The following is a 24,594-nucleotide window of genomic DNA, read 5'->3' on the forward strand; positions in this document are numbered from 1 at the left end:
GCTTTTGAAAAGGCTATAGGCTGTTTTCACAGTTGTCAGTGATAGTCACAAATCTACCAGCTGCTGATTTGACTGGAGGCCAAACAAAGCGACCGCCCGTATACTTTTCATGTTAAAGTTGGTTAGTAAAAGTACTTGTAATTAATTTAACATGCAGTGAAAAAATAAACAAAAAATATCTGGAGAAAGCGGAAATCCTTGGATATCAAAATATCGAAGCGGTTTTTAATTAAAGTCTTTAGTTTTTAAATAAAAAAATATTGAAATTTCGGCTTTTTTGTCTGTGATTTTGTCAATAAACTCTAATAAAATAGTTATTAAAATTGGTTTTTTGGGTTGCAATATAAATTCTCAAGCGGGGAAGATTTTATTTTTTCAAATTACCAACGGAAAACTAAGAAACAATTTTAATTTCGAAAAATTATGAAAACGATCTCGCTATTGTCTTCCAACCCAAGTCTGCTGTTGGTGAAAAGATAATATTTTTCATTACGATTATTTCTTGGTTCTTCGTTGATAATTTGAAAAAATAAAAACTTCCCCGCTTGAGAGTTTGTATTGTAACCTAAAAAACCACTTTTAATAACTATTTTATTAGAGTTTACTGACAACATCACAAACAAAAAAGCCGAAATTTCAATAGTTTTTTATTTACAAACTAAAAACTTAAACTGAAAACCGCTTCGATATTCCGATACACAAGGATTTCCGCTTTCTCCAGATATTTTTGGTTTATTTTTTTACTGCATGTTAAATTAATTACAAGTACTTTTACCAACCAACTTTAACATGTAAAGTATACGGACGGTTGCTTTGTTTGGCCTCCAGTCAAATAAGCTGGTCGATTTGTGACCGTCACTGACGACTGTGAAAACAGCCTATCCTCACTTACACATAAAATAAATATACTTGTCATGCACAAAATGGTTCAGTATTCCTTCCATTTAATTATCATTAAAATAATAAAAAAAAAGTCAAAATTGACTTCTTGTCTAAAATGTTAATAAACAAATGTATTCTAGAATTTGGTATTACACAATGTTTGAGAATTGTTTAAACAAACTATAAATAATTGGATGGGTGCATGATAGGGTCTCAAAAGAAAACACTGCAAAATCTCATAAATTTCTATTTTCACAATTTTCTTTATAAATCACTCAAAATCACTGTTAATTTAATAAAAACTGAGTCTAGATATTGAGAATGTTGATAACAATTGTAATGTTATTGAGTACACTGAAATTGTCAATTGATTTTACACTTGAGTTATCAATGATTGCACAAATAAATTGAGTAGCCGACGTGAAGCGAGATTGTATTAATTCACACTTAATTGTCAAAGAGTTTATACAAAGATTGAGTTGTCAACACAAAATTGGTTTTATTAATCCACTCTGATTTGTCGTGAGTTGTTGCACTTGAGACGTGCAACACTTCTCTTGAGTTCACAGCGAGTTGAACTTGATTTGTGAGCAGACCGGAGCAACACGCAAGAGGTTAAATTAATCCTCTCGTGCGCAGGTGTGAGCAGTCGGATGAATTGGCCGAGTTCACGTGAGATTGCACATGGCAACGTGTAACCTCACTTTCACTCGCCGTGTGCTCGTGCGATTGAGGTGAGCCAAAATAATCCCGAGAGTTGAGGTGATGACAAAAAGATTCCATCAGGCCTGCAGTAGACATTATTGGTCTTCAATTGCAGTCTGGATGGTTTCTTTACCTGGTCGCAATCGATGAGCTGACTCAGATTCGCAGACCGATGAGTTGCGCTTCGATGAGTAGAGCGTTGAAAGGAGCTTGCCAAAACGTCCTTGTTGACTGGCTTGCACTTGTTGAGACGATCTAGAGCTGTCGAATTGGTGAAGCTGTCCAAGTTGATGATGCTCGATGTAGCTTCTGTTGAGGTGACGTCGGTGATTTTCGCAGTTGAAAAAGGTCTTCGCACGAGACACACACGAGATGTTGCTTAGTCGAGTGCAGAAACGAGAAGCCCGAGATCGCGAAAAAATGCGCAGATAGCAGAGATGCCGTCGGCACGTGCCGCGGCGCGACGCCATCTCTCGCCGCGCAGTGAGAATCACACCGACGCTTGCACAGCACGTAAACGTGTGCGTGTACAAGCCGCTCGCTCATACCTGTTCGAATATTTCTCGAACACACAATTTTGTATAATTAACTTTTTGCACTGCATGGCTAAAGTTCACGTTTAAGGTTCGCATTATTGCACCGCGACACTATTATGAGCACCTTATATCTCGCCAAAGGGGGCCTAAACATGAATTTAGCACAGTGCTATAACAAAGCGTAAGATACTTTTGACTCAAGTAGCCCATTCTTGCCACGAAACAATTGCAGTACAATAATGGCCTGCTTAAGTCACACGTAATATACTACTAGTACATTATGACACGTGTACAATATACTGTTTTATAGCACTGTGCTAAGTTCACATTTATGCCCCTTTTTCCGAGTTATAAGTCGCACTTTTTGGTACCGCGGAGTGAGGTTAGCGCACGAGCGCTCGTCATAAGTAGCACATTACGAACATGCTCATGCCACTGTTTCATAATGTACTTTATAATACCTAATAACTACAAAAAACTTGACTACTTCACTTTCTTTCGAGAGTTAAACATTCAAAAAACCCCGTAATTTTTTAAATCGCTACATGAGAACCTCCCTTTACAAGTCATTGTATCTACTTTTCTGGAGTTAATTAGAATGCATTTGTCAAAATAAAATTTTATTTTATCTTTTTTTATGAAAATTAAAAAAAAAAAACACAATGATATTAATGTATTAGTATTATAAATTATAATCAGTCACAGTACGATTCTTGATCATTTATGATCTCGGTGAACTGGAATTCAATGGCTGGAAAATTAAATTCAACTTTCATGCAGCATTTAATATTTATTGCAATTGTTTGCAGTTTAGAAAAAGTTATATATAAATTTTTTCTTATTGTTTATTTAAATTTTATATTTAGAATTTAAAATAATTTTTTTTGCTTTACACACATATTCAAATGAAAAAGGCTCAATTCTACTAGAATTTATTTAAAAATAGAATCGAAAAAAAAATTTATGGAAAAAACTATACTTATGATAAATAACCTATACACTTTAATTTTTATGATTAAAACGAAAAAAAAAATTTAGCAGAGCGTGGTTTCGATCCACGGACCTCTGGGTTATGGGCCCAGCACGCTTCCACTGCGCCACTCTGCTCTTGTCGACTCAAGGCTGATTGGTTGTACATGAATGCTGTGCGAAGTTATATAAAAATGATGATGCAATTTTAACGTATAATGTTCTCATACGATAGTGGATAGTTGATTACATTTTGTTTCATTAGTTTTTCACAGGTTTTTAGTTGGTATAATTAATGTTTTCAAACAAATTTTCATTTATAAAATTATTTCGTGAAAAATATGATCAAATCATGAATAAATTTTAAGTCAAAAATTGATAGAAAAGTAACTATTTAACTTACATAGCGCATCAAGGCTTAGATGCAAGCAGGTCATGGTGCAAAGTAAATCTAACTTCAGCGGCGAATATGCATTCTCCGTGATATTTCTCTCGCATTCGAAATTTCATTTTAATCCTATAGTATAGTAACTCAGCATACAGTGGTATACAAGCACATTTAATAGTAGCAGGATATTTATGAGCTTATAAACGTATGTGAGTACGACTGTAACATGCATATATTTCGCATTTTGGAATAATTCGAATTAAGAGTGCGTGAATTTACACGACTGCCTTATCTGTATGCGATCATTAAGCGTATTTTATTTTACAGCCATTCGTATAATTTATAAAATTATCCTGTAAATGTAGGACCTCACTAATTTTTCATTATAATTTTTATTTTTTTTTTTTAATTATTACATCAAAACTAAATTATCGAATTGATTTTTTATAAATGTTCGAATGTTTCAATTAAGTATGTATCGTTATTTTGTTTCATTAAAATTCGACTTAGTGAACATTGCAAACGAAAAGATTAATAATTGTTCATTATGAAAGTTGTTCATTATGTAGAATTATGAAATAATTTAATTGATCTCTCTGTTATTGAACAAATAGTGAATTAAGCACTCTCTTATTACTTGATTGAACCTTTGTAATTTCAATTAAACTCTATATTAATTTCCAGAATAATGAAACTTATTAAGATATGTATAGATGCAAATCAAATAATGGTTAAATACTACATTGACATTAATTACTTTTGAACATTGAATTTAGTTAACAGCCAATCATTTTCGATTACTGTTGTCTTCGATCATTTAGTATTTTTGTAAAAGATTTTTTAAATTTTTTGATTTTGAACGTAAAAAATGGAGAATGATTATTAATAAACTGTTAAAAGGGTTTATAAGGATAGCTTCAGTTAACTTTGATCAATCAAATTTCGACAATGACTTTTATTTATGCTCAACACCATTCACTTTTTGTCGTAAAATGATTATTATTCAGCATTAATCATTGAAAACCAATATGATTCCTAAATCCTAAAATCAGATGTGTACGAAAATATGTTAGACACAAATGAAATTTCATTGAAAAAGAAGCAGACTGTATGTTGTCTAGTGGTATCTTCGACAAAAGTGCACAGAAGTTTGACCAAAACAATTATCCACTTACTTGTTACTAGTTTATTTGAAGCATCCATACTTTCATTTTGAACAAAATTTTTCCTTTAAGTACACGGTATAATGTAGCATTAATACTCTGAATGAATTATCAGCCAAAGGTGAATTTTCTCATCTTTAAAATTAACGACGAAACACAACCGTTTGCTTCGAAGGCTTTTCTGGAAGCTTACATGAGCGCAAAAATAGATCGAATAAAAAAAGTTCATCCGGGTTAGGCAACTTTACTTTTACAAACGCCTATAAGCTTTTTTCTTTGCAGTTTAGTCTCCAGTGAAAATATATCTATACTTGATCGCTTTTTTCTTTATCGCTGCGTGAAAAGAACGATATTAAAGTTCTCACTCTCTCCCTCTTTTTCCCTATTCATCGAGGATGAAACGTGTTATAAGTACCCAAAAGCTCGTTACTCTGCATTAAACAGCATAATGTTCTTGGATTTTCGATATGGATTTAGTACTTATATGTAAAAACGCAAGTTTTTGAGAACATTTTTTGGCAGAAGAAACATATTTTAAACAATTTTATCAGAGTTTCGAAGAAAAGAAATTAAAATAATAGGTTCGTAAAAACGTATTATATGCTTTGGGATACGTTGAATTTTTCAACGCTATTCTGACTTCATATCAATGCTTGTACTGTATATTTATTTTTTGCTCGTGCCAACTAGATTGACATACTTCATCGGTTTTATAGTAGAATTGGTTTTCGGGTACTGCGATATTTTTTCTCATATCCTTTGAATGACACTTTGTTCGCTAAAAAATTCATCGATATACGGGCATGGAGAATTAATAAAAATTTTTATCATTTTCCAAAAGCAAGCCAACACATTTCGGATAAAGCGCAGTAGAAAAAGCTTAATCATCGTCGTTTCTAGCAAAAGCTCAGCGACATCCTCGTCATAAAGGTATATAGGGTTGTCAGAGAGTAATCATAAGAGAGGCGCATGTCACACGGGTATTACGCCATTATAACTCATATTTAACGAGAGCAAACACGCTCGCGCTACAACCAAATCCCTCTATCTATATATATATGCCCTCTCTATGCATGGCGCACACATATAAATCAGAGAGTCCTCAAGGTCCTCTTGGAGCGCGGATTATCACGCGAATGAGAACGGGCATGCGTGTCTGCAAGACAATAGCCAAGGATTCTGTACAGGCGCGCGCTAGTGTGATTAATTTTCAGGGCACTAGGTGGCTATATAGAAAATGCTTCTGCCGCGTTATGAAAGCTACTGACTCCCCTTTCAACGCTCCCGAGGAAAGTTGACACAATGCTCTCAACTTTCTTAATATTTTTTGACGCTGAGACTGATATTATAAATAAACAAATACGCCCGCTTACCTAATATTTTAATTCGTTTGTGCCTGTTATAATTTGGCTCCAGTACATTTATGTAAAATTCATTACGCACATTGCTACTAAAAGTACTACCTCTGTACGTGAACCTATATAGAAATATAGTGTTAAGTATGCGTTCGCTGCCGACGACGCGCTACCTCATGCTTGCGTATGTCTGTCGCCGTGTAGCATGTAGTGTGTGTGTGTGTGTGTGTGTGTGTGTGTGTGTGTGCGAGGAGAGGGGATGCCGAGCGCGCTGCGTGTTTGTTGGTGTGTGTGTCGAGCGCAGACTCCGAAGAGACGAGAGACACGTGAGATTGGGCCGCTTACGGTGTTGGGTCGTATGCGACGGATACTTTTGCGACGAAGCGTATTAGTTGGACTGCTAGGCGATAGGGAATAAAGCAACTTTTGTTATTTATTTATTAACTCCAGTGCTTCATTTCATTCCCTACCACCACCCTATCAATAGCTATGTACGCACGAAAGTTACTCTTTAATGCGTCGGCTCGAATTGCAGCTTCTCTTTATTTTTATGTTTTGCCATGACAAAGAGTCTACGATTTATTTGAATTTTATTCAATTCGCTGCTTTTCTGCCGCTGGGATACTTGTACTGCTGTACAAGCGCAAAACTTCGTTGCCGCTGTAAATGCGCGGGCCTGAAAATACTGCATGGTGATTTTTTAAGTCAATCTAAAGAGCGAGCGCTTGCGGACTAATGCCAACGTGATTTCCTAATTTATTGCTCGGGATTTTTCAACGTTTACGTACCACGGGAGTTTAAGCTATCATTTGCAGACTTGTTTAGGCTTACAATATAAAATTTACGACTTAAACTTTGCGGTAGTGAACGTCTAAATAATCAACACTGATATTATACAATATAGCTGTTATTATAATTTTTACTGATTGTGTCAAACATTTAAATAATGATTGAATTTTTTTGTTACAGCAACTTCGAGCAGCGTCGATGATGTTGAAGATTTAGATCCTAATATTCACGATTATGCGGAAGAAGATTATAATGACGTTTTTGACTCTACCACGGCTAATGGGTACGTTATAACTTTTGAGAGGGGGAGGGGATATTGTATTTTTCGGACGAATTAAAAAATTTTTTGTGATTGTCTTTTTCGATTTTCTAGGCCTTAGAGAGTATTGTGTTAAAGTTTTACCTTAATTCAAGCAAAATTGACAGAGATATACCCATCTTAATTCAAGTGTGATATACTCGTGTTTTAGCCCCGACCACATGTTTAGTGTTCTTTACTTTTGGGTAGCTATATGTGGCTTTGATATAAAAATGTCGAGCATTACGAATTTAACATCAAAATCATACTTTAAATATCCTAGATGATGTACCTTGATTGTATAGACCTGGTATAGACGAAGTAAGGAGATACGATAAAATTCACGTTTTTTTGCATCAAAATCTTTAAACACGTTTCCTGTACAATCCCATTTTTTGAGTCAGTGTACATCATAACTTCAAAACTATTGAACCGATTGTGCTGAAATTTTACACACTTCTTTATAATTTCTTTTTTTTCAAAAATTTCATTTTTATCAATTACTTTCTGAAAGAAACACACTTTTCTATTTTTTTCCAATTTTTTGACTTCAAATTGACACCAAATTTTTAAAAATGGAAATTATTTAAAAAACTCAATGTCTCACTACCTCGGGAATCATTCAAACTTTTAAAAAAATTGCAGTTTATTTATTTCTGACAATCCTATCATAAGTTATCGTGTTTTTTAGGTGTAAGCCTCAAATGCTCGCCACAGGCCCAATATTTAGTATTTTACCACGAAAATTTAATGGTAAACTCTTGAATTGTTGTTCTTTACTCTGTACTTCAGCTTTATTAGCTTATTTTTACCAGATATCTAGAAAAAGGTCTCAAAATCACGCGAAAATAATAAAAAATTAACTATACCCCCATCCCACTTAAGATGTTATCATCTTACTATTAGAAAATGACTAAAGATATCACAAGATATTGATATTTAATAATTTGTACAAGAATGAAACGATGAGACCGATTGACATCGAAATATGATTAGATATATTACTGATTCTGCCTCGTAGCGGCTCTCGACAAATTTGTACATTGAATGAAAAATACATTTTCTGCGCTCCAGCAATGATTTCAATAAAACAGCGTCTGACTTTTTCGTATCTGCACAGCGAGCGCGTAAAAAGACGAATAAAAAGGCGAGCAAGATAAGGCAATAGGCTGAAAAATAAACGACTCGGTCGGAGAGAATCGATCGGCTCGACGCGACGACGATGTCTCTCGAGTTCTTCCTCTCATTTCCTTGAGCGTAAGGCAGCGAACAATTAGTTTACCCTCGGAACTCACACAGGCGTCGACGGGAGGGTGGCACAGATTCACGGGGATATATTGAATATTAGCTGGCTCGATGTAGCTACACGATCGAATCGACGCAACGTCCGCGTCGCCGCCGTCGCCACCTTGCTCGCAGCCCCTTGAAATAGCTCGAGTGACCCAGCTATATAGTTATACACATCGCAAGCAACTCGACTCAGTCGCGTGTTTTATCTTTGCGACTTCGCATTTTACGAATTCCTGAAAATTTAAGACAGTCTTACGAACCCCGTTCGTATACATATACATACGTCCGGAACTTCCTTGGCGCTCACTTTGCCGATCAGATTTCTCTTAGAGCACAGACAAGGTATGCTCGTGCTGTCAGAAAGAGAGGCACAGAATGGGCCATTCGCTGATGCTGAAGCAGTCGCTATGGTCCTTTTTTACCCGATTTGAGTAGAGTTTAAATTCTTAGCATACGCGTAATATCGCTTTTTGGGCCATCGCACTCTAAATGAATATTTTATCTTGGCAACGTTTCTTGCTCTTCCAAGTTTTTTATATTCTTTCCGAGCGTGAAAACCTCGAGACTCATTGTTTAGCAGCCGTGCATAAACCTTATCTTTTAGGTCAATATTTTCCTTGCGATATTCGTGCGCTTGAACTTTAAGCCGTTCGGCTACACTTTGCGCGATTCGCTTTTGTGATTGTATTGGCAAGTTTTAAAAACAATTTTTATTCATCAATCGAGAAGCTTTTTCGAGTAATCCGTTTGTGCGAATACGCGAGCTAATCAGAATGCGAGGAGAGCACGAATTCATGAATTTCGTTGGTTTGAAATCGCAGGTTGACGCCATGGGTAGCCGTCGATATCGAAAAAAGTACTTTATCCCTCGGATTTACAACACCTTCGATTTTTCTTCAATCGCTTTTCACGTTAACTTGTAAGATGTTCAATATAATAATTTCATCTGAAAGATGCTTAAAGCCCTCATTCATACACAAGTCCTTTTTTCTGCCGATCGCTAATCCTTCTCGCGCTTTAATCGCACTACTACTTCATCGTTGCTTGGCATGCATTATTTATAGGCTAAGCTTCTCACTTTCGTATGACTTCCACTAATCCTAACGTCGACGAAGACGACAACGACGACGAGGGACTGCGAGCTTCGCCTGCGTGAATACACGTATACATCAGTGAATGAGAGCGATGAACTTGAGTGATCAGTGTCAAAGGGGATACATTCATACGTCGTCGGAGTAGTAACGTTGATTATTGCTATTGTCTTGTTCTTTGGAAATTAATACTCGTGTTCCCTGTCGTAAGCTTAATATACTTTACACATACAATGTGTATCTATATCTATATCAAAGACTTGAGAGCCATGGACAATTATACGAGGATATATTGATCTCTGAATGTTACTTGCATAGTCTTTGAATAACGAGCTATCTCGACAGGATTATCCTCTGACAAGGTACTCGCAAGATGGACGCAATTGATCATTGTTACTATGAATTTGTATTTGTATAATCGTTCATTCACTTGCTAATACTCATCGAGACTCTGACGAAGAAAATCAATTCTCGTAAATTGGAGTTCTGCCTGTGTACTTACATACTCGTGCTTAATATGAATTTTCAATAGTTTTAACATTATGGACAGGCCATAATTGAAACTCAGTCAAGGTGATCCTTGAAACCAATTAAGCAAATCAAGTGAACTATCTAATTTTGGCTTTCTCTGTAGTACGCCAAGCTCAACATTTCTGATTAATAGGACCTAGTCACGCAAGACAGAATTGGCTAGCACCCTTAGTTGCAGTCGAACGACTATTTTCCCTATATTCTTTGACGTGCCTAAACCTCAACGAGTCAACGTCTTACTTAGTGATATTTTCTTTCTCATTCTTATGATAATTTTCTTTATTCGAATAAATATTATTTAATAGTAAAAATAACCTGATTCCAGGTGAAAGTTATTAAACAATTGTAGAAAATATTATAACATGGTTTTAGGTGTGCCTAATTTCTGAGGTAAAGTATACGAACTGATTGAAAATTCAAGGCAACGTTATAGGAAATACAATTGCCAAGCCTAGAATAATTCAATTTCTCTGTCGCATTTCTGTACAGACACGTACGCTTTGGACGCCGCGCCGTACACAATAGCAATTCATTCTCTCTTGCTCTATACATGAGCTTTATCTATTAATAGCTCGGGATAATAAAAAATATTTTTCATCGAAGTTCAGTTGCTGATATAATGCATGTGTGCGCGTGTATGAGTACATAAGGCTAAATCGATTGCATTTCTGCAGCACGCCATACAGCAGCAACGCCAATGAAATTTTGATCAATCACGTACAGTATATAGTCCAATACGTGCTGCTACTGCTGCTAGCTTCACCGAATAGAGAAACCATTTGGCATTCGATTTTGTTATTCCATTACTTTGACCGCGCGTTCATGTTGAGAAATTTTCTTCGCTACGTGACGTTTTCAGAATGCCCCTCACTCTGTGAATGCAAGGGCATTGATAGGCGGAACTTAATTTTATTAAAACTGTCATAGTAAATCATCGAAAAGGTTTATGAAAAGAGAAAAATTCAATTAGCAATACTAACCGTTTTTCTTTCACCTGTTATGCTTAGCGCGTACGCGAGATCGAATTATAATTACGCATAATTACATACATATTTTCATTTTCTCTCGCAGTCCGATAATTTTATATCGTATAAAAAAGTTCTTTATGTAGAAGATGATGAGCAATTTTTTGAAAATTTTATTATCTGAGAGGTGTTACTGAAGATTACGTAAATGACAAAAACTGCCAAAGAATTATCAGCATTATGAAAGGAACAAAAGTTTTTACACTTATATTTTCAATCCGATTGGCTTATTTGTTCAGCACTCGTTGCTAGAGATAATTAGTACATATATAAAAAGGCACGGACTCAAGTTAGCCACATCCTTTATTCAATCGTCAAGTGAACATGAAGATAGCCATCGGTGTATTTTTGACTGTCGTGGGCGTTGCTTTGGCAGCCCCTGGTGAGTGATTTCTCAACACTAGATAACGATTCTCTGAGGGCTTTAACAATTAACGAAAAAAATTATTTCGATTTTTAGCAAGCAATGGAGTTGCCAACTCTGTTGTCACTTCGAAGGCTAGCAAAATAAACGTTGGCGAGGGTGTAAATTTAGCCGCAGCCAATGCCGATGGCAAATCCAACTCCAACACAATCGGAGTAGGCAGAGGCGTTCAGCTGGCTCTATCCAACTCGGACAATAAAGCCCTTGCCAATGCCGTTGGTATCGGCAGAGGCGCAAACGTGGCCGATGCTCGATCCAAGGGCAGAAATCTCGCCAACGCGGCCGGCGTCGGCCGGGGCGTCCATCAAGTGCCTATTGGGATAACCTCGGACAAAGCCACGGCCAATGCCATTGGCATAGGTGAAGGCGTGAACGTTGCAAGATCCAGAAGCAACGGTAAAACCAATGCCAACGCAGCCGGAGTAGGTAGGGGCTCGAACACCGTGATCGGTGCCACCGTAGGCAAATCCACGGCCAACGCCATCGGTGTTGGACAAGTTACCAACATAGCCGATGCCATCTCCAAGGGCCAAACTAACTCCGAAGCCATCGGTATCGGCAAGGGTGTCCAAGCTGTCAATGCCATTACCAATGAGGAAGCTAATGCCAATGCGCTCAATGTGGGCGACGGCGCCAATATTGCCAACGCCAAGGCTGACGGTCTTTCCAATTCTAAAGTAGTCAGCGTTGGCACCGGTGGACCTCAAGTGTCCAATTCCATCAGCAACGTCAAGTCCAAAGCTGTCGCGGTTGGAACAGGAGACGGGCCCAGCATAGCTAATGCCTCGAGTAGAGCAGTCGCCAATTCTATTAACATCGATGGCTTGCCACAATAAAAAGGATCGTCTGAAAATCATTACATGTCTGTTTTACAACTTTTGATCTTGTATAGCATCGAAATATGAAAAAATGTTTGATTGGAAATACGTTGATTAAAAGAAATAAAAAAATTGTTAATGTTGTAAAATTATAAATAAATTAAAAATTAGTACTTATTTTTTCTTTTTACGAAATAAATTAAATCGTTATCTCTTAAAATTATCTCATTTACTTGAACGAAAAAAAAGAACAAAGTAAACAAAGCTTTGTTATTTCATAATTTCCTCAGCAAAATTAATAAAAATTTCAAAGATATTGGATAATTATAATATTAAAATTTATAGTAAATTTGGTGTGATTCAAGCGACGATCTCAATATTTGATTGATATTAGAGTTCAATCTAAGATTTTAAGGGCGTTGTAAAATATGCTTCTCAAAGTTGATAATTTTTAACTGAAACCCCTAAAGATAATATAAAGAGAAAAGAGAATATTCAATTTCCGTTCAGTCATTATCTCAGAGGTGAAGTGTCAACAAATATTACATTATCAAAGAATACAAAATATTCAGTAAGTTTTTTCGTTTGTTAAAAACAGTTTGAATATTTATCAAATAAATGCAATTAAAAAATTGAATCATCTCAAATTACTATAGGCTATAGTCATACATGAATATTGAAAAAAAGTCATAACGATAATAATTTTTTTGTATAGATTTGAATTGCTTCTCGTAAGTATATTCATGAAGAGAAATCAATGAAAATTACACACGCACCGTGAAGCATTAATTAATACCAAGAGATCCACAAATATCTCCTACGCTTGGCTTTTTTACCCTTTCTGTGGCTCGTTTCGTCACTCGGAGCTTCAATAATATCACCGTAGAATAGCCGGGTCGATAAATTATTCATAGTCCCGATATCGTACAACAAGCGCCTAACGAAGCAACCCCACGCGGCCGCATCGAAAATGAAAAACAAAAAAAAGTCGCGAGTGAAAATTTCAACCCCGCACATTCCAGTCCTCTTCAATTTGCATTTGATAAATTATACCCCTCACTCTGCGCTCGATATACGCCAATGCATAATTATGCGTTGCTCTTGCCTCTCTCTCTCTCTCTCTCTCTCTCTCTCTCTCTCTCTCTCTTTCCATCACTCTGTGCGCGTAGATTAGATGCGCACAAGTATACAAACATAGTCATCTATAAGGAGTCGATTTGCAGCTGCATAATTGCAAAGGCTTAATACTTGATAATGTGCTACTTTCATTTCAGTTATTACGATATTTTGCAAAACTTGTGAGAATTAGCACCAATATCAGAGAAATGATCTTCAATATTTCAACACGATCGGAGAGCTCGATGTGATTGTACCAATCTGATCCATTTAAAGATTTTCCATAATACATTTTAAATGGGCTGTAATTGTAGCGCAAGCGACAGCTTCAGAAACGATCCTTCGACATAATGTCATAATGCCCTCAAACAGCAGCAGACACGCTCATATCTCGGTCGTACATATCCACTCGAGCGGCCTCGTAATACGTTCGTAGGGAGGACCAGTCGAACGTGCGACCGCGTTCTAATATATGCGCGCAAGCACTGCGTCACCATAGATACTATACTCCGACAAACACCCCGTACATGCACTGCATTACGCAATCGAGTAAGATTGAAATTTGCCCAGGATCAGAGTCGGTCGAATTCATTTAACGCTGGGTAAATCTCATATATGGAAATTTGTGTATGCATGTACACAGATGAGAAGGTATATCAAGCATCGGCTATCCTCACATTATATTCAGTACACATATCGCACAGCGCCAGTTGGTTACTTCAACAAAATGTTAATTAGCGATGTTTATTTATTATTCGTACACAGCATCGCACATTGATTCCATTTTTAATTAATGCTCGCGTGATTTTAATAATGTTTCGACGCTGTGCAATTAATAACGGAATGATAATCAATTTTTAACGTGGCAAACGTAAATAGAGAAATATCGATCCTACGCCAAACCAGACGGTATTGTGATGTTTGTGCACCGACGTCCGAGTCGAGTACTCGAGACCATAAAAGCTAGAGTGTAGACATTTCGAGAGCTATCGCATCCGAATCGTGACTCGAGCGTATCAAGCCAAGTAACCCAAGGTGTCTACGTTTTATCATTCTCCGCGAGCGTAAGTACTCATATTATAGCCTAACTATATAGCTATATAACTAGACCTAATGTACAAGCTCACGCCCACACTTTGCACGCTATCTCTTACGCGCAGGACACCATTATGTCGCTGGTCATTGCCTCTGCGAGAGGGACCATGAGGTACTGAGTTAGGGTCTGCTTTTGCCTTTACCCCTTACAGCGTCTATGGAGTCCCTCTCCCGCTCTATGTATAGGTTGCAACAGCACATCAGTTACGAAAGCGCGACAGTGTAAACTCGATGATTGCTCGCGTGCGTGCTACTGATGTGTGCTACATATACACACGTACACGCCTGGGCAAACTCGAGCTTTCATTGTTTCGAGCGCGGTATTTACTGCGCACCCCTTACTCGGCTGCCAAGTTTGCTTAATGCTTGGGCACTGTATGTGTGTGAGACGAAACTTGATTAAGAGTTTTCACCTGTATCATTTTTTGGTCGAACTCCGCTTGAGCAATAACGATGATAAAGGATGTTGCCTCTTCGAATAACATCCTAGCTCGTACACTCGTATATCAAAATTACAAGATGATCTGAAAAATGGTTAGGTTGGCCCTGCGGTTTTAGCTTGTCAGTTTGTATTAAAAAATAGTTTCAAAAAGCCGTCGGCTGTTATATAATCACACATCCGCAAGGTAGAGCCTTGTCTTCTTGGAAATACTTTGAAAAATAATCATGGCAGACTTGCTTATAATCCACATCATATCCGACAAAGAAAGAACGAAAAGAGACGGTCTGACGTGATCTTCAAAGACAAGAAGCTTATAATCCTGCACCCCTGGTGAAGTAGCACGAATCCTGTTTTCCTTTCATCGGTGTGTTTAAGCACACGTGATTTGACTTTGGGTCGTTGTGCGGCGGCGGTGGCATATTCCCCGCTTACGCGCGTACCTTTTTACATTCAGCAGCCACCTACGTATATGTACGCACACGAACGCAGTGACGCAGAGTCGCTGTCTTTCCGCTGACTTCTCGACTACGTACTCTGGGGATTTTCTAACGTATATTACGCAAAGGGAGCCCGAACACGTACTTCTTGCATATTTTACACTCGCTAAGTGGACGCCATTATTTCCATTTACGCCGCTTGGCATCCAAAGTGCGTATAAGAAAGAGCAGGTGGATTTAATCCGGCCAACTTGAACGAACGCAATAGTAATTTTTATAGAGAAAATGAATAAAATGATAGGAGACTCACCTTCGTTTGTGGTTTTTGTTCCAGTACGGACGTGATAGTCGAGCCAACGAGTGCCAAAGAGGGCTCGCTCAAGTTCATTCGAGCACTCTCAAACCTGACCAAAGACATTGGCAGTGTCGTGCACATGAGATGCGAGATTGTAGGTGATCCACCACCGAACAAAATTAGATGGTACAAAAATGAAAAGCCAATTATCGAGGAGCCCGAACGCGTGATCATTAAGAAAATTAATCCTCAGGTAATTTTGTCAACGATATAGTTAAGCTTGCTTGTGTAGCAAAAATGTAAACGTTGAGGTACAAATAATTTTTTTTTTTTCAGAATCACGAGCACGTGGCCAAGAATATAGCTGGGAGCCGTTTAAAAATTACCCGGGTTGATGTGAACGATCGAGGCTTTTACTCTTGCCGCGCCACCAATGGCAAGAACTTCATCCAGAGCGAGGGAAGCCTCCAAGTCAGAACGCAACGTCACGGTATGTAAATTTTTATTCAAGTTCTACTCGCATTTTTTCTCTATATTTTTCTTACTCTTAACCCGTAGGTTTATTATTATGCGCACGAAGTACTTTTTTGCATTTCGAGTATTAAAATATCCCGAAAGTATATACTCATACACTGCTCGAGTCGCGTATAAATTACTTCTTGTCAAGTTGCATGCATATATTTTTCGTTTTTCCCGTCTCCTTACCTGATCTCATGATTTGCGAGAACCGAATTACTTTTATGCAGCGAATTAAGATGTTCAGCCGGACGGAAAAAATTTAAGCTTATGAAAAAAACATAATACCTGCGATGTCATCGAGAGATTTAAAAGGGAGTTGTAGAATGCGTTGATAAAAAAAATGCTTACCAGCGAAGTTAAGACTATCAAGTAAATCAAGCTTTTAGAAAAAGTACTCTGACGATTATCCACGAGTTCTTCTCATATATGCATATGCGAAATGCAAACGAAAATCGTAGAAATACGAACATTAGGTAAAAGCTTTTTTTGCTATCTTAAATTGTTCACATGGACAAAAAGCTCACGATAAAAAATCAATCGTTTCTTTGAAAACATTTTGATCCGATGAATCGTATGAAAATTTAATTGTGAGGCGTTTAAAAATTTGTTATAAAATAGAAAAAAAGATTTAATTTATGCGAGTTTTTGCTATCTTTTAATGATGACATAATACTAAGAATTGGATTATCGAGTGAAAAAGTGCAAAAATAAAAGTTGCGCTGACTAAGTAAAAAAGAAACTTCAGCTTCAATCGCGCAGTCGCGTGCAAACTTCAAAATTTATTCATCTTATCAGGCGAGAAAGTTTTTGTAACACGCAAGCTCAGTCGGCTAAAAACGACTGCTCAAATAAATTGTTTTCTTAAACATTATTTGTATGTGAAGCTTAAGACTGCGCATAACGAGTTTCGTAAAAATTTTCCCCGAAACTTACCTGCAGCTTCAATTTATAAAAAGACCTATGGAAAGTACGATATACAGGAGGCAGTGAGTGAGTAAAAAAAGTAAGTTCATAAAGGAAGTCTGCAGACTTTTTTATCAAGAGTTGTAGTGAATTTTTTCTTAAATCTGCTCAACTGTTCAATTGTTACACTTTGCTTATAACGTTCGCGCACTTGAAAATTAAGAAAAAGTTTTAACGATCAATTGAAAACTGAGAAAATTGTAATGTTTAATAATCCTAATCTCGTTTGCATTCCTCGCAGTAAAACTATACAAAGTATCTCACGCTCGGATTCGTACTCGTAATTTGGCTTTTACAAAGAACGTTTTTTATAGTAACATTAGTAGTTGTAGTAGTAGTAGTAGCAGCAGCAGTTCTGTTCACTGTATGTTCTGTTCAGTTTAACACAGCTAGTTAAAGTTCGAGGTATAACTATTCGGCCAAGCTGATCGTTAATTCAACAATACATGTTCGCTATGTATTTATGAGTGTGGCTATGTAGGTGGTTGGGTGAGCAACAGCAACAGAAGCATCAGTAGCAGCTGCAGAAGCAGCAACAGCATATGGCACATGCACGATTCAACGAGTCGGACTGGAAAGTTTGTGTACGGGTAAACATATACGCGCATGCCAGGGTATTCAGGAAAGTTAATGACTTTCCTAATTAGCGCTTAGCTCTAGCAAGAGCGCAGCGGCGCTGGCAGCGCACGGCCGATGAAACAATGGTCATAACAATCCGTGCGCGAACTAACCTTTGCAATCAGATCATCAAAAGTCAAAAGCAAACTTTCCTCGTTTCGTGAGTCCGCGCATATACGCGTACAAATATATATGTGTGTGCGTGTGCGTCGGCAAAATAATCCTGTGGGCTTCGAGATATATAATATTTATTATATATAAGCCATCATCATCCCTCGATATAAAAGCCACAGCGGCGAACGAGAGAGTGCGAGGACCAAGTTGCAAGTAAAAATTTCCCGTTCAAAGCTTTTAACGGGGCGTGGCGTGACTTTAATATTAGCACTCTGCAAGTCAAACTCTCGTTCTCTGCTCTTGCTCTCTCGCTCTTTCTTGTCAAGGCAATGCGCTCAGAAGAGAAGGAGAGAGCGAGAGAGAAAGAGAGAGAAATTAAAAGAACTTTCCGTGGCCACTTTTCACGCGCGTAAGCAGCGGAGCAGCGTCAGGAGTAGATTTCCGCTTGGCGAAAAACCCGTGTAAAGATAAAGAAAAAGGAAACTCTCGCCCACTTTCAAACGGAGCGACTAAGTTCCTTACCCAGCCAGGTTCAGTCTGCCACCTTCTATACGGCATATATACGGCTGAAGTTGTCTTTTGCGTCTAGCTAATTTTGACGTGCTTCTTCTTTTACGACTTGCACCCTCGCACGTATAAATACGCGTATGCCTGTATATATATTTATCAACCAGTAAAGGTGAATATTAAGTTAGAAAAGTTTCGTGACAAGGCGAGTTTTAGAAATATATATCGCACCACGGCATTTCGCATGAAATATTTTTCCGTTATGTATTATGGTGACGATGAATTATGCTTTTAAAATCGTGAATAAATTAAATTGTTACAATCAACTTCAATTGAGATACTGTAATTTATTAAAAAAGAAAAATGGCATCGAAAGAGGGGAAAGTAATTCGATCTCAGGATTCTCAAATTTCCAGCGCATTCGAGAGAATTTTCACAAATCGACAAAAAAATGTACGGATTGCAATTTCTAAAGAAAAAACACCTTGTAATGCGTCCATGCTTACCTCTATATATCAAATTGACGGATAAAAATTTCTCTTTAATCCATCAAGATATTTAGAAAAGATAAAAAATGTTTTCTTCGTTCTGCGAGTATTCTATTGAGTAGGGCGAAATTGGTAAATTTATCTTGCTGGTGCGCTTACAGTTGTACACTTTCACGAGTACGATAGACGAAAGAGCTTGAGCGTGCGTACATTTTTTTCTTTTCAGCTAATCGTTGAGGTAATCGCTGGCGCTCGACTTGGATGCCAAGAAAAATAGCCTTGACCTTATCGTAGCATGAGGTTCAAGGGTTTTGCCCGAAAAGAAATGCTTTTGTCCATTTATGTGCGAATATACTGAGATTTTTTCTATTTTGTTCTTCTAAAAATATTTAACAATGGAGCAAGTCATATGCATCAGGTTGTACAATAGATCTGTTGGAGAAAACCATCAGTCAGTATTCACGGACGAGTTGAGCAGACGTATTATATATACATGAGTTTAGCATAATTCAGTATTTCTTATTCCCGAAACGCGATAACAGCCTCAAGATTCATCAGTCAGAGACTACTAGTAGTAACGTCGCTCCCACGAGGAATCAGGCTCTGGCACGAGTTGCGGCGAGAATGTTCAATTTACTGGCAAAGTTAGCTCGCGCACACGGCGTTCGTCTCGGCTCAAACTGCTGCTGCGCTGCTGTTGCTACTAGTACTATGCCACACACACACAGACACACACACTGCGTGCCCACACAGCAAGTGCAACGAGCAAATACTCACACAAGTGTTAGGTGGCATCGATGCCTTAAAACCAAGAGAGATAAAGAGCCAAGTAATGCTCCGGCACGTGCGTATTTAGCCGAGGCGCTCATTTGCTTTTGCGTTGGGCGACAATTGACTTTAAATGCTCTTGGCATGGCAGTTGCTTGGTTGCAAACGCGCCGATGTTTCAAATTACCTGTTTGTTTATACTAGTGAAGTTGCAATTGTGTCTGTTTTTCTCTAAAGATACATCATAAAAATCGATTGGCAGTTTGTTTTCATAAGAAAAAAATAAAAACTCGACTCTCTGTTGAAGATAAACATGTAAAGTAGCCGCATTTTAAAATGGAAAATAATAAAAGTGCATGTACACAAGCAAACGTCGATACGATAATCGACGAATACTATATACAGGTATATAGGTAGACGGAGCTTGCAGGCGCACCACTCGTAAAAACGTAGCCGCGGGGGGCGGGCGAATGTGGCTATTGGCTCGGATTTTGTGCGATCCATATACGACGACGCGAAAGAGCAATAGTACCCGAGGCGCGCGTCCTTATCTAATAGCCCTTTGCGCGAGGGTATATATAGAGAGAGAGAGAGAGAGAGAGAGAGATTAGATTAGATTAGAATATTTATTGGGCCATGGTTTCCCGTATGGCACACAGGCTTATACCTCAGGGTAACTAAAGGTATAAGCGTTACATAAATGTAGACAAGAGTAAGGTAAAGTAATTACAAAAGTAAGCAGTAAGCAGTAAGCAGTAAAAGTAAGCAGTAAGTAAGTAGAACAAAAATAGTGAACAGAACGTTGTTTGGTAGCAGTAAGATTTAAGCAATCAAGACATGATTTATGCCAGGGCGCAAAGTCCTAGTGACTAGCTACTCTCCTCTCATCCCCAATCAATTTAGTGAAAATGATGTTTTTGATGTGAGAGATGCGTGATGGGCAGAATAATAAGCGGGTCGTGAAGAACTTATTTAGTAGGTCCGTGGCTGTGTAGACGAAGGACGACTGGTGAGCGCCAGTGCGTACTGAATGACCAACAATAGATCTTTGTGGTAGTCGCGATGATGAACGATCGATGAGGGCCTGTGATGGAAGAGCGAAACGAGAAGATAAGTAGGGTGGATTCTGGTGGGCAATGATGGAGTAGGCAGTGATTGCAGTGAAATACTGTCTGCGGTCTGATACCGACAGCCAGCCAAGTTGTAGCCTGTGTGGCGTGACATGGTCGCGCCAACCAATGGTACCCACGACAAAACGCACACATGCGTTGAGTGCCCGTTGCAGTTGTAGATTTTGGTAGTCAAATAAGTCATTATAGACTACACACGCGTAGTCAAGGTGCGGGAACACTAGTGATTCCACCAGATCCTTACGAATGGGAGGTGATAGGGCACGGCGGCATTGACGAAGTGAAAAGAGGGCGCCTTGGATACGTCGGGCTACTTTGTTTACGTGGTTCCCCCAGTCGAGATTCGGGTGCAACCAAACACCGAGAGACTTGACCTCGGACGAGTATGGGAGTTCAGTGCCGTGAATTTGAACTTTTGTGACTGTGGTTACGTCGAGTAGGTCTGTGAAGTATTTGCTGCCCAAAATCATCACTTTAGTTTTAGCNAATTACATTGGTATACTTTGGTAGGAATACTGCCAAGGTATCAAAGAAAGAGTTGACTTGAGTACAGTGGGGTCTCATATAGACTGCAGCGAGCAAAAGATTCGTCGATTTGTAAGATAGGTCGAGAATCAAAAACTCCGGAGTATTGTCGTACTTTGGACTTGAGGCGGCCAGAGTTTTGACTCGAAAGCAGTCGCGGACATAGGCCGCTACACCGCCACCACCCCTCTCAGATCTGTCGTTGTGGAAAAAGTTGTAGCCGTCAAGTTGAAACACTGAGTCGGGGGCATCAGGCACGAGGAAAGTCTCTGAAATTGCGAAGATATCGTAGTTGAAGCTAGTGATGCGATCCTCGACCAGCGCGAAGTGATATTCGAGGCGATTGACATTTGCGTGGGCGACAGAAAGAAAATTGTCACGTACCAGAGGGTGGGTGGTGGGCAGGCGAGTAGAGGGTTTGAGTGACCGTCATTGTGGCCTTGACTTGAGGGCCTTCAAGTCATCAGCACTGTAGACAGGTACAAGAGTTGAGCCACTCGTCTCCCTCATGCAGACGACCAAGTCACGCACCAACGGTCGCGCGTAATTGAGCTTGACCGCTGCCTCGCGGGCCTGAGACAGAAGGCGGTGAACGGGGGTAGGCCACAGTGGTCGAAGCATGACCCTGCCTGAGCCACCCATGCCGAACAGCGATTGGTGGTCCTTGCCTGAGAGCCTGCCAGAGTGGAAGATGACATCATCGCGTATAGTAGGCGATGAGCATTTGAAGACAAAGGCCTTAGTGCGAGGGGCATCCGCGTTGTCATCACGGGTGCAATTCTTGGGCTTGGGCTGCCAGTCTCTCGTGCGAGCAACGAAGCGTGAGTAGCCATCAAGATCTAGGGCTTCAAAAATCTTGACCAGAATCTGATCGTTCGAGAGATTCAGGTCGGCGGGTAAGCCGGTCACAAGCATCTCGCAGGAGTCTACCAGGCGGGGATCCTTTCTCAGAGAGCCGACTTCGTCGCGAATCGCGGCTATGTCGGCGGAATTTTGGGTGATAGCGGCCTCTTGCCTGTCCAAGCGCTCGCTGATGCTGCTGAGCTGCGACTTCAGGCCATTTAGCTCATCACCAAGGTAGAGTCGGAACTCCGAAAACCATGGGGGGGCAGTCGACCCAGAGGCTACCTTAGGCGGCATAGATGCGTCGAAAAAATTGGACAGATCGGGGAGAGACGAGCTACGGTCCGGAGGTACTCCACGAGTGCTGTCGAATCGAGCAGCACGAGAGCTAACACTTGAGGTCCTGGTCGGTAAGCCAACTCGGACAGGAGTGGAGTCGTCAGTGGTGAAAGCACGAGTACAGCAGGGCTTGATTCTAGAGCTTCGAAGGACACGACCTGGGCAGACGGTATGGGAGACAGACTGGCAGGCGTTGCAGCGTAAGTAGTCGCCGGTGATATCGTGACTGCAGCGAATACACTTTGGCATCACCTGAGGGCACACTTTACCGAATAACAGATGGCAATGGCACAAGAAATCATAGTGGAATAGATTGGCATGAGTGATGAGAGACGAAGATAAGATGAAATGAGATTGATGAGTTGATTGATTAGATGAGAAGAGAGCAGAATCAAGAGAAATTTACACCGGTGGCAGACACAATCACTGAAGAGCACCAGTAAAGATCACACTTCGGAGCAGACGGTGCACGAGAAGGCGGAAACAGGGTCAGCAAACATCGACGAAGGCAGCGCGTCGACAACTCCGAAGATCAACTCGTTGCACGGCTCAAACGCTCAGCTCCTCTTTCACCCTGAAGTCATGAACAGTGGGACGCAGCAGAGAGTCGGAGCGAGAGTTGCGCAGATCGGCAAATTGGCGGTTATGATCCTGCGCAAGCGGCGTCGATCAGCAGAGCAGAGAAACTAACCTCAGTTTGGAGAAAGCCCGACTTGTTTATGAGAAGAAAAGCAGATGCAAGAGCAGTGCAGCAGAGATAATGCGGCACGGCCTTGCAGAGGGTAGCGTGCAAGTATAGTCTGAAAAAATATGCGCCCGTAGGCAAAAAACTTAGGCAGAAAGTCGAAAAATAACCGGAGCACAAGCAGACACGTTTAGTTCAACTCACCGCTAGAGAGAGAGAGAGAGAGAGAGAGAGGGCGCGACGCGTATACGACCGTTACCGCATTATATATGTAACTCTCGCGTAAATTGGTCAGGTGGAATGACTCTCGCTCTGTGCGCCGAGAGAGGCTTTAAGCCATTCTCTCTAAACGCTCCAAGGTCCATATATAAACGCGAATTCGATCGCGATCCGAACCTATCCTACATACATATATAAGCAGAGGAATATGTGCGCTATAATTTTCAGCTTGGTACCCCGTAACGCTTTGCTTATCGCGTATGCCGCGCGTGCAGAGCAGCAACGGTTGCGCGAGCAAACGAGAGCTTGCACATGCAACGCATTTCAAAGCGATTATATGCATTTAACGCGCAGCGGTGTAAACTACGGAAGCGTACGTGTAGAGTACGCTGCACGAGCAAGAGCGACCCGACTAACATCGACTCGTTTGTAGCTTTATATTTTTCCCCGGTTATTTTTATCCCGCCAGCGAGATGTTGTTTACATCGGAATCTCTCTCTATCTCTCGCTCGCCGACTCCAATTCGTAATATTATTTTGACATCGGCTCAACATTTTTTCAAACTTTCGCAAATTGTGCCTGCGAGCTTTTACTACATCAAAAATGTCAAGTATTTTCCTCGAGTCCAATATAGAGGAGAGGAGCTCGAGCCCGGGAGAGATTTATTTGTTCGCGTTTACGTTGCAGCTTCCGCGCTGATCTCTTCTAGCAAATCTCGCTTTAATGGTAAAACACATGCGGCGTGTACACGTTCGTTGAAGCCATTGTGCGGCTTTCTCTTGACGCGCGCAGCTAGTGATATCTGCCGTGTTCTATTATATCCGCGCGTGCGTTTGCTTTGTCGATATAAATCCACGAGTATATTTGCAATACAATCCGTAAGCATACACATATTTTGCGATGCCAAAGCGCAAAGCTAGACTGCCCTCTCGATTATGATTTATTTTGAATTGAGTGCGTATTAATTTATTTTAATTTTTTTGTTTATTTTTTCAACATTTTTTTTACTCGATATTTCCTCGTGCAGTCGTAACTCGAAACTTTAGCAACTGCAAATGTGAATGTATTATTCTATTCTTGGCATGTGAAAAAACGAAAAGAATTCCAAGTCACGATCAATTGGCGGAGCGACGTGTCCGTCTGCGTATAAAGCAACCTTGATGGATTTAATCCAATTACCTCGATTTTTCACCCCAATCGCATTATATTTAAAACTGGTCGCTATCA

The 24,594-nt window shown here is 39.6% G+C and overlaps 3 protein-coding genes and 1 non-coding gene across 6 annotated transcripts in view; 2 read left to right on the plus strand and 2 right to left on the minus strand.

Moving 5' to 3' along the window:
* Positions 1-3,158: 3,158 nt before the first annotated feature.
* On the minus strand, positions 3,159-3,230 carry Trnam-cau. The gene has a single exon. It is a non-coding gene; the product is annotated as a tRNA-Met (tRNA).
* Positions 3,231-7,039: 3,809 nt separating this feature from the next.
* Positions 7,040-24,594, plus strand: part of LOC106658516 (tyrosine-protein kinase transmembrane receptor Ror) — a 44,737-nt gene continuing 27,182 nt past the window's right edge. Inside the window, exons 1-3 of the mRNA XM_023459826.1 lie at positions 7,040-7,070; positions 15,689-15,902; positions 15,986-16,139. Coding sequence (XP_023315594.1) covers positions 15,789-15,902; positions 15,986-16,139 — 268 coding nt within the window. The 5' untranslated portion in view covers positions 7,040-7,070; positions 15,689-15,788. The remainder of the gene's footprint in view (positions 7,071-15,688; positions 15,903-15,985; positions 16,140-24,594) is intronic.
* LOC106658071 (fibroin heavy chain-like) lies at positions 11,347-12,282 on the plus strand. Its single transcript, XM_014379890.1, has 2 exons — positions 11,347-11,404; positions 11,483-12,282. Exons 1-2 carry the CDS (start codon positions 11,347-11,349, stop codon positions 12,280-12,282), a joined length of 858 nt encoding a protein of 285 aa, XP_014235376.1.
* Positions 21,249-23,347, minus strand: LOC111693867. 3 transcript variants are annotated; one of them, XM_023459829.1, is made up of 2 exons: positions 22,870-23,347; positions 21,249-22,715 (listed from the first exon to the last, which is right to left on the minus strand). In XM_023459829.1, the coding sequence occupies exon 2, from the start codon at positions 22,710-22,712 to the stop codon at positions 21,711-21,713; it is 1,002 nt and encodes a 333-aa protein (XP_023315597.1). In that variant the 5' UTR covers positions 22,713-22,715; positions 22,870-23,347; the 3' UTR covers positions 21,249-21,710. The 3 variants fall into 3 exon arrangements, with proteins under 3 accessions (XP_023315597.1, XP_023315596.1, XP_023315595.1); XM_023459828.1 differs by having other exon boundaries at positions 21,249-22,726; XM_023459827.1 differs by having other exon boundaries at positions 21,249-21,550; positions 21,666-23,347.

This window comes from Trichogramma pretiosum, unplaced genomic scaffold (assembly GCF_000599845.2).
Source record: "Trichogramma pretiosum strain Unisexual culture from Peru unplaced genomic scaffold, Tpre_2.0 scaffold16, whole genome shotgun sequence".
Classification (NCBI taxonomy): domain Eukaryota; kingdom Metazoa; phylum Arthropoda; class Insecta; order Hymenoptera; family Trichogrammatidae; genus Trichogramma; species Trichogramma pretiosum.